Consider the following 18281-nt stretch of genomic DNA (forward strand, 5'->3'; position numbering starts at 1 on the left):
CGGAGGTGCGGGATGTGGAGAGATGCGTTGGAGGGCATCTTTAACCACGTGGGAAGGGAAATTGCGGTTTCTAAAGAAGGAGGCCATCTGGTGTGTTCTGTGGTGGAACTGGTCCTCCTGGGAGCAGGTACGGTGGAGGCGGAGAAATTGGGAATACGGGATGGCATTTTTGCAAGAGGGAGGGTGGGAAGAAGTGTAATCCAGGTAGCTGTGGGAGTCGGTGGGTTTATAAAAAATGTCAGTGTCAAGTCGGTCATCGTTAATGGAGATGGAGAGGTCCAGGAAGGGGAGGGAGGTGTCAGAGATGGTCCAGGTAAATTTAAGGTCAGGGTGGAATGTGTTGGTGAAGTTGATGAATTGCACAACTTCCTCGCGGGAGCACGAGATGGCGCCAATGCAGTCATCAATGTAGCGGAGGAAGAGGTGGGGAGTGGTGCCGGTGTAATTACGGAAGATCGACTGTTCTACGTAACCAACAAAGAGACAGGCATAGCTGGGGCACATACGTTTGCCCATGGCTACCCCTTTGGTCTGGAGGAAGTGGGAGGATTCGAAGGAGAAATTGTTAAAGGTGAGGACCAGTTCAGCCAAACGAACGAGAGTGTCGGTGGAAGGGTACTGTTGGGGACGTCAGGAGAGGAAAAAACGGAGGGCTTGGAGGCCCTGGTCATGGCGGATGGAGGTGTAGAGGGATTGATATCCATGGTGAAGATGAGGTGTTGGGGGCCGGGGAAATGGAAGTCTTGGAGGAGGTGGAGGGCGTGGGTGGTGTCTCGAACGTATGTAGGGAGTTCCTGAACTAGGGGGGAATAGGACAGCGTCGAGGTAGGTAGGAATGAGTTCAGTGGAGCAGGAGCATGCTGAGACAATGGGTCGGCCAGGGTGGTCAGGCTTGTGGATCTTGGGAAGGAGGTAGAACCGGGCAGTGCAGGGTTCCCGGACTATGAGGTTGGAAGCTGTGGGTGGGAGATCTCCTGAGGTGATGAGGTTCTGTATGGTCTGGGAGATGATGGTTTGGTAATAGGGGGTGGTCACTAGGGTTGAAGATCTCAAAAAAACCCAGAAATTTAGCACTAGCAGTTTGAGGTGAATCAAACTAAGCAGTCAATAGGATTAGCTGAGACTCAAACTAATTTAACAGGAATTGTCTCAATTATTACATGGCTGGCAGGCTTTAGTACAACTGCAGACTTCATTTGAAATATGTGAAAAAGAAGTCAGCATTCAATGTTCCTATATTCTAAAATTCTTGCCCTGTAAATCTGAACCACAAAATGAAACAGAGACATGATTTTGAACCGGCGATGAAAAAAGCTTCTTAGAAAAGAAATGCAACAATCTGAGAGCCACAGAATGAGCTTTTTACTGTTCACTGGGGTTTTGTGGTTTTCTTACCAGGTATGTGTATTGCAGAAGGAAATGGAAACAGTCAAACACAAGAGCTTAAAAGTCATAACAGAAGCCTGAAAATGCTTTTTTTTTTAAATTCTCTTGTGGGACATGGGTTGGCCAACATTTATTATCCCTCAGTTTCTCACCATTCCAGAATAGTCTACTTTTTCATATTTCATACCAAATGGAATGGTCTTCCGTTGATCACACTGTAGTCCATAATTTTTTCCCTCCTATTACCTAACCTGTCTATACCCTTTTGCAGCCTCTTTGGGTTCACTTACTTTTACACCGAACTTTGTATCAGCAGAGTTGGATGCCTGCAGTGCCACGATCTAGTGATCTAGGTCTTTAATATAGATTATAAACAGCCAAGTCTGTACTAATCCTTGGGTACCATGACATGAGTTACACAGCCTGCTGTTCGTCATGTCCTGTTCTACCTCGTTTTTGTTTTTGGCCCATCAACCAATCATCAATTCATGCTAATATAGCACCCATAATTCTATCATTCCCAGTTTTATCTAATATCCTCTTGTATTGCTGCTCATAGAATAAATTTAAACATCCAAATACACCGTATCCGCCAATTCTTTCAATAAGATGACAACAGGCTGCTTGGAGAAGAAGTGACAAAAATCCAGCTACAAATTAGAAGGAGGTGTTTGCGAATCTCTGCAAAACCAAGGACTGACAAGATCTGCAGATCATCTGCCTCAGCGTTCTTGTTTGGAGAAGGTTTTGTGTTTTGAAGCGTCATAAAGCTCTCGAGAGGGAGAGGAAATCTGCTGCACTGGCTCGGCACAGTGTGAAGGATCGCTTCTTGCACATCAGCTGAAACTGACTAAACTACAGCACGAGTCAACCATGGTTAGATCACCTACCAAAAATACACTTCAAAAAAGCCTCCTTTTCTGTACCATTTTAAACAGATGAATTATCAATTGCATCAGACCACCTAGCCCCGAGTGCTTAAATGCCTGTTTCTTTACCGGGGTAAGTGTTCCACTTAATTACTTAACCTACTTTTGGCCTGTGTTTATAATCAAGAAGAAGATCATTCTGTATCTTGCTCTTTGGTAACTGGTTTTGTTTCCTCTCTCGCTCTCTACCCGCAGAAAAACCTCACTGACCCACTTCAGTAAAGGTGATTTCTGGTCTTTGGGAGTGGGGGGGGAAAAACAACAGCTCTCGCTTTTTTAAAAATCATTCTGACATGTGGGGGTCACAGGCAAGGCCAGCATCCACAACTGCCCTCAAGAAGCTGGTGATGGCAGGCTTTCTTCTCGAACCTCTGCATCCCAATAACACAAGAAATCATAGTAGCAAGCCTTCCAGCCTGCTTGCTGTTTGAGAAGAGCGTGACTGTACTGATGGTGGCCTCAGGTTTGAGCTGTCTGCACTGCTGTGACGTTGGGTTCAAATCAGTTCGTGCTGATCCTTTGCTGTGCCCTCTCGGGTTAGGTTGCCATGAGGCTACTGCAGACAGCATGCTGCCTACGACTGCACTGCCTTCACTTTTAGTGTGCTGCCTCAGGTCTCTGTCTTATCTAGAGTGACCGGCAAGAAGCTGGAAGAACACAACAAGCCAGGTGGCATCAGGAGGTGGAGAGGTCAACGTTTCAGGAGTAACCCTTCTTCAGGGCTGGGGGTGAGCGTAGGGGGAATTGAAAGTGAGTCTCAGCCAAATATTTTTTAAAAACTATTTCACAAATGTTCTTTATAAAAGGAAATCTGCCATTCTTATCCAGTCTGGCTGACCTAGAACTCCAGATCCACAGCAATGTGGTTAACTCTCAACTGCCCTCCAAAATGCTCAAAGAAATTAGTGATGGACAACAAATACTGGCCTTGCCAATGACACCCACATCATGAAAGGAAAGAAACAAAAAATGTCAAGGGACAGCAGCATATCACATACCAAAGAGATCACCACCTGAGCTTGGCATCCCAGCTAGCACACTGAATACATCTTCTATCATTAATTCAAAAACTCATTCTACGATCGCTGTTACTGCTATTTATATTGAAAAAGAGAGCCAGACCCTTCTTATTTTAAGCCAAGCACAACTCTTCGTTGTAATTCAGGAACTATGTAATAATGCATAGGTGTCAAATGGGCAGGTCTGCAACAATTTGTCAGGATCTCTGGTTCAATTCTGTGGGACCCCATTTGCCATTTCAATTGGACCTCCACAAATGGGTGGCCATGAATATCATGAGCACCAGGTGAAGGATTTAAAGGCCCAAGAGAGGGTTGGACGTAGGTGGACAGGGCAGTCAGGCTAACAGCAGGAGCCATATGCTCCGATGAATGACTCATAGCACCAGAGCACAAGGGGCACTAAAATGGCCAAGGAAGAGGCCCATGGTCAGGGTGTCATTGCTCACATCCTACGGAGGGAGTTGGAAGAGATGACCTAATGGCTGAGTGCGAACATTAAACAGAATGCATTCTGTGACGAGTCAACTGTTGAGAGCTACTAGACTCATGCCTACCCTGTCAAAATTATAACCTGCTTCTTTGTCTGTTTCTTCAATGCCATGTGTGTGTCTGTATTTCTCATGGAGCCAGTGTGCGTAATCACTGTGGGGACAATCTGGATTGTTCATCCGAGGGCTTCCCTTACTTCTGTTCAACATCTCCTGCCCCCGTCTCACTTCCCTTCCAAGATGGCCCAGGATTAGTGAATGTGCTCCCCCCCCACCAAACTTCTGTGTGTTGCAATACATCAATGCAATAAAAAGCCATGTCACAAAGGGAAAGTGGAATTACAGCAACCGCAAAACGATCATGGCGACGAACCTACAGGAGTGTGGGGAGGGAAAGAAACATAAAAACAATATAAATTATGGCCAACAAGACACCACAGTCTCAAGTATGGCACCGCACTAACTGATCCACTCACTATGTTGTGGGATATCAAATCGGCAAAATGCAGCTCTGGCATCAGCAGCACAAATAGCAGGCAATAGGCAAGTTATCAGCACATTGTAAAGCCAAGACTCCGGGGATGCAATGGTTTAAGTCAAGGTCACTTTGGTCAGCTTTGTCATGGCAAGGCTCAAAAGGCCCCAGGTACTACTCACACCTTGTAAATGCACTGACATGGCATTGTCCCATTCAAATGATCTGTCAAACTGAAGCAGAAGGAGCTTTAACAAATAACTCAGAGAAATGATGAAACCTTTCCACACGAATGCACATACAAAAACCTTGGAATGCAGTCCAATTTGTCTTCAGGTTTGACAGATTTTAGATAAACACAGACCACACATATAATCATACACATACAAAAATATACATTCAAATTAGTTTTAAAGGAACAATGCCACATTCAGTGAGCCAACGTGGTTTTTTTTGTCATTGAAGTTTTTGTTCAATTGCAAGTGCAGATTGTTGGAGAGTAGCGAGACAGTTATCCTGCTGTCATCTTGTTAACAGCAAGTAATTCATTAATATCACCTGCACTCTAAGTTCAAATTTAAGCTGGTATCATTGCTTTTGGTAAAAATGGAATCCACAACAAACAGTGATCGGAATGGAGATAACGGCTTCTGTGTTGTGTTCAAGGTCGTCAATTTGGTTGTTTGTACTCCATCTGCTACAACCTGACCTGCACCCTTTCTTCCACCATCCATTGTCCAACAAACCCATCCTCCCAATACACAACCTTGATGCGGTGCACGGACCAGCACTATTGGTTTCAGAAATCCAAAAATAGAGTTAGCAACCCTTCAGGATTAGTCTGGAGACTCCTACGCAATATTACCTGGTAGAAAAATCACCGCAGAGCTCAAAACAACTGCGCTTTTCAAAATAAAATGTTTACATGGAATACTTTTGTTCATAAAATGTTTAGAGTTAAGAAAAGGAAGCTGCTTAACTGACTGGCTTTCCGATTGGTTTGTGAAGACATCCATGTGTGTCTGTTGGGATGGATATTTTGGGAAACCAATGGTAGAAGTGGGACAGTTTGAGGTGGTAGATCATGTCGTAGTGATGAAGCTTCCTGGAATGCATTTAACCAGAGTTGGCAACTTTCAAACAAAGTCACTAGCCCCATTCCTGATCACTATCCAATGACTGTTGCTAGACGGCTGAAGTGCAGCCAGCATTCAAATAAAAGCAAAATACTCCAGATGCTGGAGATCTGGAAAACAGATGCTGCTGGAGAAACTCAGCAGGTCTGTGGAGAGAGTTAATGTTTCAAGTCCAGCATGACTCTTACTCAGAGTTTCTCCAACTCTTTGTTTTATTGTGGTCAACACTGCTCTTGCGCCCAAACAGCCTGTTGACAATCGTGGGCATGTTCACATGTGAAAAATGGCAGGGGTCTTGAAAGATTTTCAATTATTTTTGAATTGTCCCCTCCTTTCAGAAGGTTGGAAAGGAATCTATGCCTACAAAAACTGTGAACATCAAACTACCTGATGTATATACTGAAGAAAAGATCAATCTAAATAAAGACTGTGGAATTAATTTATTCAGCACTACGCTTTCATGTTTGAGAGACAGCAGCATTTTGTTTATTCTCTGTAGTTTCACACTTAGCATGTACATTTTACTTTGCTGCAACAAAGGCCAGAACACTGAAAAGAAAGCTAGATTTAAATTTGGAACACAGTTACCGACAGAATTGCCCCTGACAGAGAATTATGAACATACCCCCACTGAATATACATCTGCTGCATAAATGCCCACATGTGTTCCAGATGTTCAGCTCAAATCTCTCTCTCTCATGCCAATCAGGAACAATAAAACCAGGGCCAGGATAGGATTGGTGGAAGATAGTAAATGAAAGAGAAACCTGGATTTAACTTTGAAAAGCACATGGAGTTGGGGGCTGTGACTGAGACTAACGTCTTGCAGAGGTTGAGGGCGTTTAATAAAAAATTGCAATTTTTGTGGATAGTGTGCAAATAGTTGGACTTTTTTAGAAAACACATTTCTAATTTTCATGCTCAAGTTTAAGAACGATTCTTTATTTTCCCCCCCTTCTGTTTAAGTCCACCTCTTACCACCATCAAGATACCAAATCCCAGGTCAGATGCACCAGAGACAGAGTAAAGCTAATGTGGTCCTAAACATTACTACCCAGCATCTCCTACTGCACTAGTGTTCTTTATGAAGTAAAATGCCAATTACATAGAATGTTATACTGTGGAGCTGGATAGGAATGGCCCAAAGACATTACACACTGGCTCCTTATAGCTTATACAGATTATCATTTTGTCAGCCTGGGCTGGACGCAAACCCAAGTGCCAATGGTGCAAGGCTAAAGTATAACAGACTACAGCAGCGAAATCTGGCCTATTCCCATTACACACCTCAACCTAGCTAATAGTGCCACCAATAGGAAAGCCAATGAACATTCCTCAGTGTACAGACCTTGGGTTGGGGAAGGTTAAGTACTCATTGCATCCCTGTGTGTCTGTTAGAAGCCAAGCAATACATACCGTAGGATAGATTGCCTGGCAGAGCGAGAGAGGCTGTTGCTGAAAGCCAGGGGCAGGACATTGCTCTGGTGCAGATCTTCTATAGACCTGCCCCAGGGTTTCGACTTGTCGAGGGCACCATCATCACCATTCTCCACAAGGTCAAAGTCAAACCTAGGTCACAATGGGATAAAAATGTCTTTTGATCACCCCCGTCCACACTGATTGACATGTAGCCCCTTTAAGTACAGAATCGCCATGTGCCTATTTCTGTTTCATATCATTAACAGGAATAAAAAAGGGTATACTACCCTTTAAATGGCAGTCTCTGAATGTTTAAATGAGGATTAAGGAGCTTTGCACTGATTGTTTTCCTACAAGATTTGAACATTTCTTTAAACTTCAGGAATTTTCCACAGTCACCTTAATCACACTGTTCCAATAAGAACAAATCGAACTGGTGAGAATAGATGTGACAAAACATACTTTATACCACTTCTCACCTGCAATATCAGCCCCGTGCAAGATTAAGAGCACTACAAGTGCTTGTTCTGGTAAGATTCAGTTCAAAGAAGGTGGCATTTCTGCTCAGTGTGGATCAATCTCCCTACCTGTTTGCGCAGAGACTGGTTCTTTCCAGAGCCCGATGGTCATTACCTAGACACAAAAAAAAACCCAAATGCAAAAGAGGAGGGAGGTCCATTGTGGAAAAGCTCAAAAAATGTGGAAAGCTGATGGGTCGATGCCAGTCAGATGCTCGAGACTACTTCAGATGTATTTCACACTCAAAGCCAGGATTATGGAAAGCTTTGGAAAATAGGGGAAGGAGCCTGTGAAGGTGAAATGAAGCATAATATGCAGAATGCCAAAGTGTAGAGCTGTAAAACCTGTTAGAAAGGCATTGCCAAGGTCTAGAAAGCCCCTGAGAAAGGAGCACAGGAAAATTCACAAAACAGAAGTTTATAACTGAAGTGTTGATGCTTTTTGCCACTGTGGGATGCTGAGGTGCACGCCACAAAGTCTGGGGACAGCCACATGTACAAGTTAACTGCCCAGTTCCATTAATCCCCAGATCTCTCCAGCTGCTGGTTTAGACAGATCTTGGCATTCTGATTTAAGACTCATACACAGATAAAGCAACAGTGTTAAGCATAGCATTCTCCTAACCGCCAAGGTCACATGCAGAACATCCAAGTCAATATGAAATGTAAACTCTAAAGGAAACGAGTTGCCAGGTTTTGTGGGTGACTTGAACACCACTTGATCTATGGGACTGTCCTGCACTGGACAGAATTAAATAATGACATTGGACCCAGCTGGTCATTACTTCAGAACATATGAAGCTGAAGGAGGCCACTCAGCCTCTCAAGCCTGCTCTGTCAACCAATAAGATCATGGCTGATCTGATCTCAATCTCAACTCTGCATTCCTGTTGTCCCTCTGGTCACCTATAGGTCAAAGATCTGCTTAAGTAATCTTTGAATAAACTCAATTTCCCAACCTCCTTTCCTCTCCAAGGTGGAGGACTCCAAAGATTTACAATCCCTGAATCTCCTCATATCCACCATAAGTGAGCAATCCCTTATTCTGAACTTGTGGCCCCTTGTTCCATGCTCCCCCATGAGGGGAAACAACCTCTCATCATCAGGTGCTACCAAGGTTTCATAAGATCACCTCGGACTCTTCTAAACGGCAATGCCGTAGACTCAGCCTGCTCAAACCTTTCTTATAAGACAATCCCCAGTGAACACTCCCTGAGCTGCCTCCAATGCAAGTACATCTGTCCTAAAGTAAGATAACCAAAACTGTGCACAGTGCTCCCGATGTGGTCTCACCAACATCTTAGAGTTGGAGCAACACCTCCCTACTTTCATACTCCATCTCACTTGTAATAAAGGTCAACAGTCCATTAAGTCAAATTCAACTACAAAAAAAACACAAAAATCTTGCTTAAAAACTAAATTGAAAAACTTGATTAATAAACTGGTGGAGTAATGTGGCACCATCTGTGGAAAATCTCTTAGATGAAGGAAGACTAATCTGCAAACAGAAACCTTTGTTCATCCAAATCTCAGATGGCAATTGCTGGAATATAATCCAGGACCTGCTGAGTGTTATTTACCAATGAGATGAAATGCAACAGGCAAACGATCCTGGGGATCAACTTAATCAGAATCGGTGATTCTTGCGCGGCATGCTGCTTACCAACATACAACCAAGAAGGAGGACTAAGCCATTCAGCCCTTTAAGTCGGCTCTGTCATTCAATAAGATTGCGGCTAATCTGATTTTGGCCTCGAACCTACATTGCCATTTACCCCTGATAACCTTTCACCCCCTTCCTTACCAAGAATCTGGCTATTCAGAAGCTGGCTTCCATCGCCTTTTGAGGAAGAGAGAGTTCAAAAGACTCAAGAAAAAATTTCACCTCATACGTTTTAAATGGGCAAGGACCTCTTACTTTTAAACAGTGAGCCCTAATCCTAGATTCTTGCACAAGAAGAAACATCCTCTCCACGGCCACCCTATCAATTCCCGTCAGGATCTTATTTGTTTAAAACAAGTCACCTTGCTTATCCCATTCGACTGGAAGCACCATGCTGACAGAAGCCCTCAGTTCAAGATGGCGGGAAGGATTTATATTGGGGGTCAGAATCAATCTCTGCAAATTACTGGAATTTAAATCCAAGAATGTGAAGACAAGTTACAACTTCCATGCTAAAGGGCCACCCAAGATTGAAGTATATTCCCACACAATTCACTTACCACAAGCGTATTCAAGGGAGCTTAACTGTTCAGGCAGTTTTAATGCATCCAGTCCTAACATCTGCTGTAACTGAACTTCTGTTGTTGAAAGGTTTCAAGGAGAGCAGAGATTAGAAATGAAAAAGCAGAGAATAAAGCCTTAAATGGAACTTTTTTTTTGAGAAACACAAAGGTAGAAGAATGGAGATGGAAAAGTATAACACCAGGCAACCCTTCCTCCAGCTACTTACATAACTCCGCACTGCGCAAAGGAGAGATAGTCCACCAGCACATTGAGACCCTGGTTTTCATCGTTTAAAAACTCCCGCACCCACCTAGAAGAGAATAAAGCATATTTACTGAAGATGTCATTGCGCATATTAATTGTTCTCTTTCCTTAATCTGCCACTGCTGTACCTGTCAGGATTAAAAACAGATTGCAGTCAGTGCACAGTAATTATCAATAACCCACCAGTGTTGGAAAGAAGAGTCTATGTACACCACCAGTGTTCACAGTGTGGCCGGAGGTCAATTCACGTTTCACTCCTTTATCACTGGCCCTGCTGTCTTCAACCATATTTCAGATGCCTCTGGCCTAGAGAATTGTGAGTTCAAGTCCCACTCCAGAGACGAACACTAAACAAAACCCAACAAGCCAATGCAGTACTGAGGAAATGCTGCACTGCTGATTGAACAGTTAATCCAAGGCCCATTTCTGCCCTGCCAAATGAGCAGAAAAGATGCTTCTGTACTGTTTTAAAGAAGAGCTGGGGAGTGCTCCTCTGTGGCGAAAGTGAAGACTGCAGTTGCCAGAGATTAGAGTCGAGAGTGTGGTGCTGGAAAAGCACAGCAAGTCAGGCAGCATTCGAGGAGCAGGAGAATCAACGTTTCGGGCAAAAGCCCTTCATCAGGAAAGAGGCCTTGAGCCGAGGAGGTGGTGAGATAAATGGGAGGTGGTTGGGGCTGAGGGAAAGGTAGCTGAGAGTGCAATAGGTAGATGCAGGTGGGGATAATGGCAATAGGTCGGCGAGGAGGGTGGAGTGGATAGGTGGGAAGGAAGATTGACAGTGGGACAGGTCATGAGGGTGGTGCTGAGTAGGAAGGTTGGAACTTGGATAAAGGTGGGGGGAGGAGAAATGAGGAAACTGGTGCCATGGGGTTGGAGGGTCCCAAAGCGGAAGATGAGGCGTTCTTCCTCCAGGCGTCAGGTGGCTAGGGAGTGGTGATGGAGGCGGCCCAGGACCTGCATGTCCTCTGAGGAGTGGGAGGGGGAGCTAAAGTGTTTGGCCACGGGGTGGTACGGTTGGTTAGTGCGGGTTGCACTCTCAGGTACCTTCCTACCAGCACCCACCACAATTTATCTCACCACCCCCTTGGCTCACAGTCTCATTCCTAATCAAGGGCTTTTGCCCAAAACATCGATTCTCCTGCTCCTCGGATGTCACCAGCACCACTCTAGAGTTCTTCTCCATGTCCTGGTCATCATTTTGCTAATCAACATCGCAAAAATAAGAGATTTGGTCATTATCACATTGTTGTTTTGGGAGTTTGCTGTGGTTCATACAGTGCAACAGTGACTGCACTTCACAAAATACTTCACTGGCTGTAAAGCACACTGAGACATGAACAGTGCAAAATATATACAGTAGCGCCTCGACTTATGAACTTAATCCATTCCGGGACCCGGTTCGCGAACCGAAAAGTTCGCGAACTGAATCAATTTTTTCCCATTGTTCGGAAAGCGTAAGAATGCTTGGACGGTTGTTCACAGCGCACGCGCCAAAGACGAACTGAATGAGATCACGCAGGGCCCGAGAGCTTTTGCGTTCAACAAGCGCGTAGCAAAGCAGAACAATGAAACCACATGGTCGCACATGGGCTTTTTGCGTTTGTACCTTGAATTTCGTACGTACGTTGAAGCAAAATTTTACGTACAATCCTGTTCGTAAACCGATTTGTATGTGAACGGATCGTTCGTATGTCGAGGCGCTACTGTACCAGTATTTGTGAGTTGCAAGCCAGGATTTCCTCCCTCTTCACTTCCCTCCTACACCCCACCATCTCATCCTCATGCAACTCTGTCACCCTCTCTTTCTTCTCCATCTAAATCTTTCTTTTTCTCTCTCTCTCTCTTTCCCCACTCCCAGTGTGTAAATGTCTCCCCCTCCCTCTCCCTGCCTTGTGAGAGTTAACAGAGAGGGAGAGTTGAGGCCATGGAGGGATTTGAAGACAGGGATAAAAGTTTTAAAAGTGAACATTTCAAAACCTTAACTTTCCCATTTTAAAAACCCAGGCTGCAGGCGGATGAGAGATTCGGGCTGCATTTGAACCTTAGATTAGGAGCTTCTCCAGTACATCCTGCCTCTTTGAACAATCAACCAGCCGATTAATTTCCATCATGTGGAAGTGGCAATACATTGCAATTTGTAGGAAATGGGTCATTTCCTCCCCATCATCATCTCACGCCATTATGAAGTGAAGTTCAGGAGTGATCCTTCACGTTTGTGCTGGCCACGTACCCAGTGCAGTGTATGGTCATTCGATTCTGGCATACCGTGCTGAGTGTGGCCATTTCCCAAAATAGCAGTCGCTGGAATGAGCAGGAAATGGAGGCCCAGCATCAGATCGGATGTATGCTGCAGGCAAATCTTTTTCTACCTCATGTGCGGAATTGAAGTGACATGAGGTCACAGACATTGTTGTGGCTCCATTTTTATTTGTGTGTTTAAAATGGAACTTATTTCTGAAGGTAAATTATCTCCTCGCTTTGTTGGTCAACACCGTCACCTTCATCTGCTCCCGTTAGCTTTTGTTTTCAAATCCTGCCAGATGCAAGGCTCCTCCATCTTAATGCTTGCTCTTTTTGATGAAGCAATACTTTTTAAACAAAAAGGAGAAAATCAAAATGATTCACCACGAAATCAAATGCTGTTGGGACTGCCAGTCAGGGAATGAGAATTTATTGCTGTACGCTAGTAGTACAGGAGTTGTGCCCCTATCTCTGGCCCAGAAGATCTGGGTTGAAGTCCTAACTGGCCTGGAGGGGAGTCATAAATGTCCAAACAAATCGATCAAAAATGACTACAAGAATCCTTTTCCACCTGAGAGAGAAAGGTAGCCTGCACACATGCAACAAAGTGTTGTGAAGTTACCCGTGTAGGAGACTAACTGGCTCCTGCCTCTTCCTTTGCCGGATGCATGTTTACCAGATTAAACACCCATAGTCAAAAAAGAAAATCACAATACTTCGCTGTGGTTCAACAAATAACCAACAAGACATGCCTATTCAGCTTGACAATGCACCCATACCCCCTCTGCAGGGGTCCCTTCAGCGAAATCACGTCATCTGTGTGAAACCCTGAACAAGCTGAAAAGACGACAGACTTTCTGATGGACAACAAAAGTTACAAGATGGGAAGTGCGCAAGATAAGACCATCTCCTCTGCACCTCTGAGCACCAGTCGAAATGTGCTTATGCACCCGATGACCTTACTGTTACTACAACTCGCTGAAGGCTGGTTGGTCCCTTGTCAGTCTCCCACTGAAGAGGGTGTAGCTTAAGGCAAAGAAAAGGGGCCAGGAAACAGAGGCAGCTCAACAAGATAGGCCCAACTGCAAATGGAATTAACAGACAGGTATTCAGAAACTCACATCCCAGGTCAACAAATGCCACATTTATGGTTATTTGGGCAACTAGTCTCCTGCAGTACAGCATCACCGCATGCTGTTTACACTCACCACAAAGCTTTCAACAGAGCTTCCCAGGGAAGCAGGAACTGCACAGCTGCCATTCTCCAAACATGCTGCCAACTGAGCTCCTAAACAGTACCACGTGCAAAGGGACACCAAACCCTGGTGGGACCTCACTTGGAAAAGAGTGCAAAGCTCAACTCTCCAAATTTCAAAGAGAAATGGAGGCACTGGTAAAAAACGCAAAGAAATGACTATGACTTATTGTTACTGTCCAATAGGATCCCTTTCAAAAGGGAAAAATCTCCTCTATACAACTAAATTAAGCTGAATTTACTCCAGTCCCCCATCGTCCACAAACAGGTAGTGACAAGGACAGCCAAAACTACAATCACTTGGACAGGAAGACAAGTGGGATTACACATCTAACCAGACAGGAAGTGTTTGCAATTTTAAATTTCAGCCCTTTTTCAAAAAGTGCAGTTTTTAAGAACTACATGGCGCATAGACTGGGATTGAAGTGAAGCTAATGTTCTGACATTTGAAGATAAATGGGAGGTGCCATTCGGATAATTATGTGCATCCATCAGTGCCTGGTATGTGGGCTGAAAAACCCGACAGTGGGAGTATTGAAGCTTTGGAGAAATGCACAATGCACAACACACTCCTTAGAATTCTTCAAACAAAGGACCTCATCTAAAGTGAGAACCCACCTTTCTCTCTCGGATGCTCAACACACAACTAAATAGCTGATGTTGCCTACACAGCAACAATGACCACACTCCAAAGTAATTCATCATCTGAGAGACACCTCAAGGCACGAGGGAGAGATGCAATACGATAAGTCCATTCTCTTTTTCCGGCAAGCCTGCTGTGCATGACCAGGATTGATATAGAATTTGGCTTAAAACAAAAATTGAGAGCACTTGGTTTCCTAATCCCTCAACTCTGCTGTCAGTACAGTATCCATTTCTATCAGGTGCAGGTGTATGGCTTCCAGCTGATCTTCTGAAAACTCAGGACTTCGAAAGACAGACATTAACAAACTGGTCAAAGCCTCAATGGTCCCCCTAACGACCCAGGAAAGAAAACCACTTTGGGAGGTCAAGTGCAGAATCTGGACCCATACCAAAAGCAAGACCCCTATAGGGCAGGATGCTGGGCTTATTTTTCCAAGGAGTTTTTAAATGCTATATCAATAAACATTGGTAAAATTATTAAAAAATGTATTTGAGATGTATGCAATGAGGCGGGACTTCTGCAACAATCAGTGGGCTGCTTTCAGCAGTTTCCCAGGCAAGACACACGCACTCAACTGTTTCACTCCAAACATCCTGTTAAGTGGGCCATGCAGCAATGCGATGGACTCTGCCATCTGCAAAAGGATTGTTACATGGGACCAGCATTATCACTTGATCTCGTGGATTCAGCAGTCTGCAGGAAGCCATTGTACCACAGATAATGGGAGGCTTTTCCTCCCAGCCATTCGATCCCAGCCTGCTGTGTAATTGAGGCTGCACAATGGTATATCCGAACTATGTTTCCACCATTAATCTACTAACTCCCGTGCCCAACCCGCAACAGATTGTATTCCTTTTCATTCTGACTTGTCTTAACCCTTGAAATGCCCCTTTCTTTTACCAATTTCAAGACGTAATTCTTTTGTCTTTTTAAGTGTGCAGTAGCTAGTTCGAGCTTCAGTTCAACAGTGAGTTTTTTTTAAGCCACTTGCTGACTGAAAGCTCAGAAACAAAACCAATGGCACTAATTTCATGTTACGCTGTTCTGGTAAGTATGGGGCAACTGAGGGGCAGATGGTGGATTCATGGTCATGTCAGTTAACTAGCGATCCCCAAACTAATGCTCTACTAATAAAGGTTGAAATCCGACCACAGCAGCATACTCACCCAATGTAATTGGTTCGGAGGGAGATCTCAAGCTCCCGTAACACTTTGGTTGATTCTTGCACTCGGCGCCTGAATTTCTACAACAAAGAGTGGAGTGAGATTAGAGTAGGGCGTAGATTTGCTCATTTCTCCATTGGGGCATTTAACAAAAGACCACATGAACTGCACAGGAAAAATGGCACAACCCATATCTCTGTGAATGCACAATTATAAACCAGATTGTTTGCAATACACCTGACCCCAAGATTAGGTTCTGATCTATATCCCTACACCATGAAAGTCACCTATTTCCACCTCCATAGCATTGCTTAACTTCTTTCTGCTTCAGCACGTCAGTTGTGGGAAGCCTCATCCATGCCTTTGTTGCCTCCAGATCAACTATTCCACCAGACCCCTATTGCTCTTCCACATTACATCCTATGTCTGCATGGCATCCAAAACTCTGCTGTCTGTGTCTTAACTCGCATCCAGACCTGTTCACCCATCACTCATGCCTGTTAACCTGCCCTGGCATGGTTAAGCAACAGCTCAGCTTTAAAGTTCTCATCCTGGTTTCCGTCATCATTCCCTGCCTCTACAACATGTTCTCACCCAACAACACTCCAAGATATCTGAACTCAACTAATTGTGTTCTCTGGGCTGCTGCTGATGTGAATCGTTCTGCCATTGACAAGCTGTGCCATAGTTGCCAAGACCCCATGCTGAAGGAATTGCCTCCCGACACCTCCCCACTTTTCTACCTTTCTTTCCTCTAAGATATTCCTTGAAACCTTCCTCCTTGACCAGGCTTCTGATCATCACTCAAAATCTCCATATGTGGCTTGCTGTCCTTTTTTTTTAAGAAAATGGCCCTGTGAGTAAAGCCCCTTAGGAACTGTCATTACATTAAAGGCACTATATAAATGCAAGATGTTATCGATTGGAGCTGAGCTTTGATCTACACATCGCCATTTCTAATTCTCCAGGAAGTCACACAACAAACAGCTGGAGAATAGAACTTGGAACAGTACAGCACAGTACAAGCCCTTCAGCCCTCTATGTTGTGCCAGCCTTTTATCCTACTCGAAGATCAAACTAACCTACATACCCTTCATGCGCTTAAATGTCCCGAAATGGATCTGACTCTACTACCACTGCTGGCAGTGCATTCCATGCACCCACCACTCTGTGTGTAAAGGACCTACCTCTGACATCGCCCCTAAACCTTCCTCCAATCACCTTAAAATTATGCCCCATTGTGATAGACATTTCCGCCCTGGGAAAAAGTCTCTGGCGATCTGCTCCATTTCTGCCTCTTGAAATCTTGTACACTACTATCAAGTCATCTCTCCAATGAGTAAATAATTGAGCAATAACATGGCTAACACAGTGACATTACAGTAGATTCTTGAAGATGGACAGCTGAATTCAGGTTGAACATTCTCTAGTAAATTAGGATCCAGGGCTGTCCCTTCAGCCCTGTATCACACCCAGTGAGTGATCTACATCAAGTGACGTGGATTAAACAGGCAGAATGGTCAATGATAACAGGGATGATAACCATGCAATAGGTATACAAGTAGTTCAGGAACCCAATTCTGATAATGCACAAACATTTCCTTCAACAGCCCCTTCTAAACTCACAGCCAACCTCATCTTGAAGGACAAGGGCAGCAGATAGATGGGAACACCACCCCTGCAAGCTCCCCTCCAAGAAACTCACCATCCTGACTTGGAAATATATCGCCGTTCCTTCACTGTTACTAGATCAAAATCCTGGAATTCCCTCCCTAAGGGCATTGTGGGTCTACCTACAGCACATGGACTGCAGTAATTCAAGAAGGCAGCTCACTCCCAAGGGGCAACTAGGGACAGGGCAATAAATGTGGGCCCAGCCAGCAAAGCCCACATCCCATGAATGAATAAATGAAAAAGGATAAAGGATAATGCTGCCCTACCCAAACATGTCGGTGTGAAAATAAATCACATACCCACACTCTTACACAACATATGGATGATAAAAAGGAACCCGCACCTTAAAACAAGAAACCAATTTTGCCCCCCATTTCCTCTACACCTTTCTGTCTATTCTCTAATGATTGGTTTCTCTAGTTACTGCCCATGCTGAAACAAAGAGTTGTGGATGATTTTGATATTTACAAAACAGAGACAAACCATTTGGTCCAACCGGTTGGTCATCAGTCACAATCTGAGGATATAAAATAGACTATTTAAGAGTGAGAAGGAGAAATTTCTTCAACCAGAGAGTGAAGCCTGGGGTGAGCCTGTGAAATTCTCTGCCACAGAAAGCAGTCTTTCAAGAAGGAGTTAGATACAATTCATAGGGCTAAAGGGATCAAAGGGTATAGGGAGAAAGCAGGAACAGGGACGGTGTTCGACGATCAGCCATAATCATACTGAATGACAGAGATGGCTCAAAGGGCTGAATGGTCTACTCCTGTCCCTTTTATTCCCCCCACTTTGTTTCTCTGTTTATACATGACATAAGCTGCCTCCACCCCACTGGCATATCATTCTATTCCTTTCTCTTGACAAGATTCATTGAACAAGAGTGAGTTTGTCATCATTTGACAGAGGTTCGCTGTATAACAAGTCGTTTCTACAGGACTGTGCAACCAGAATCCCTTTTACCTTCCTGGTGACTCCGGGATCCAAGTAGCTCTTCAGCTTTTGAATATAGGTATGTGGAGGATTCTTCACCTGAAAGCGCTCCTGATAATAAAAGAGAGAAACCAAGCAAATAGTCAGACAGGTAACTTAGTCTCAAAGACAAAAGCGAGAGAGCGCGAGAAAAGAAACGAGAGAGAGAGAGAGCGAGAGCGAGAGCGAGAGCGAGAGAGCGCGAGAGCGAGAGCGCGAAAAAACGAGAACGAGAGAGAACGAGAGCGAGAGAGCGCGAGAACGAGAGAAATAACACGAACGGGAGAAAGAGCACGAACGAGAGAGAGAGCGCGAACGAGAGAGAACGAGAGCGAGAGCACGAACGAGAGAGAACGAAAATGAGAGAGAGAGAGAGAGAGAGAGAGGGAGAGAAAACGAGAACGAGAGAGAGAAAACGAGAACGAGAGAAAGAGAGAGAACAAGAACGAGAAAAAACACGAACGAGAGA

General features: G+C 44.4%; 1 protein-coding gene across 6 annotated transcripts in view; it reads right to left on the reverse strand.

Moving 5' to 3' along the window:
• Positions 1–18281, reverse strand: part of LOC122543283 (formin-like protein 3) — a 167406-nt gene that overhangs the window by 58850 nt on the left and 90275 nt on the right. For 5 of the 6 annotated variants that reach the window (XR_006309986.1, XR_006309987.1, XM_043681784.1 and 2 more), the window contains exons 3-6: positions 17804–17884; positions 15173–15249; positions 9827–9910; positions 6853–7005 (exon numbers count right to left, since the gene is read on the reverse strand). Coding sequence is in view for 4 of the 6 variants with exons in the window: in XM_043681784.1 (XP_043537719.1) it covers positions 6853–7005; positions 9827–9910; positions 15173–15249; positions 17804–17884 (395 nt within the window). In the remaining 2 variants the exon portion in view is untranslated. The remainder of the gene's footprint in view (positions 1–6852; positions 7006–9826; positions 9911–15172; positions 15250–17803; positions 17885–18281) is intronic. The other variant, XM_043681785.1, reaches the window with a different exon arrangement.

The sequence above is a fragment of the Chiloscyllium plagiosum genome, chromosome 43, assembly GCF_004010195.1.
Source record: "Chiloscyllium plagiosum isolate BGI_BamShark_2017 chromosome 43, ASM401019v2, whole genome shotgun sequence".
Classification (NCBI taxonomy): Eukaryota; Metazoa; Chordata; class Chondrichthyes; order Orectolobiformes; family Hemiscylliidae; genus Chiloscyllium; species Chiloscyllium plagiosum.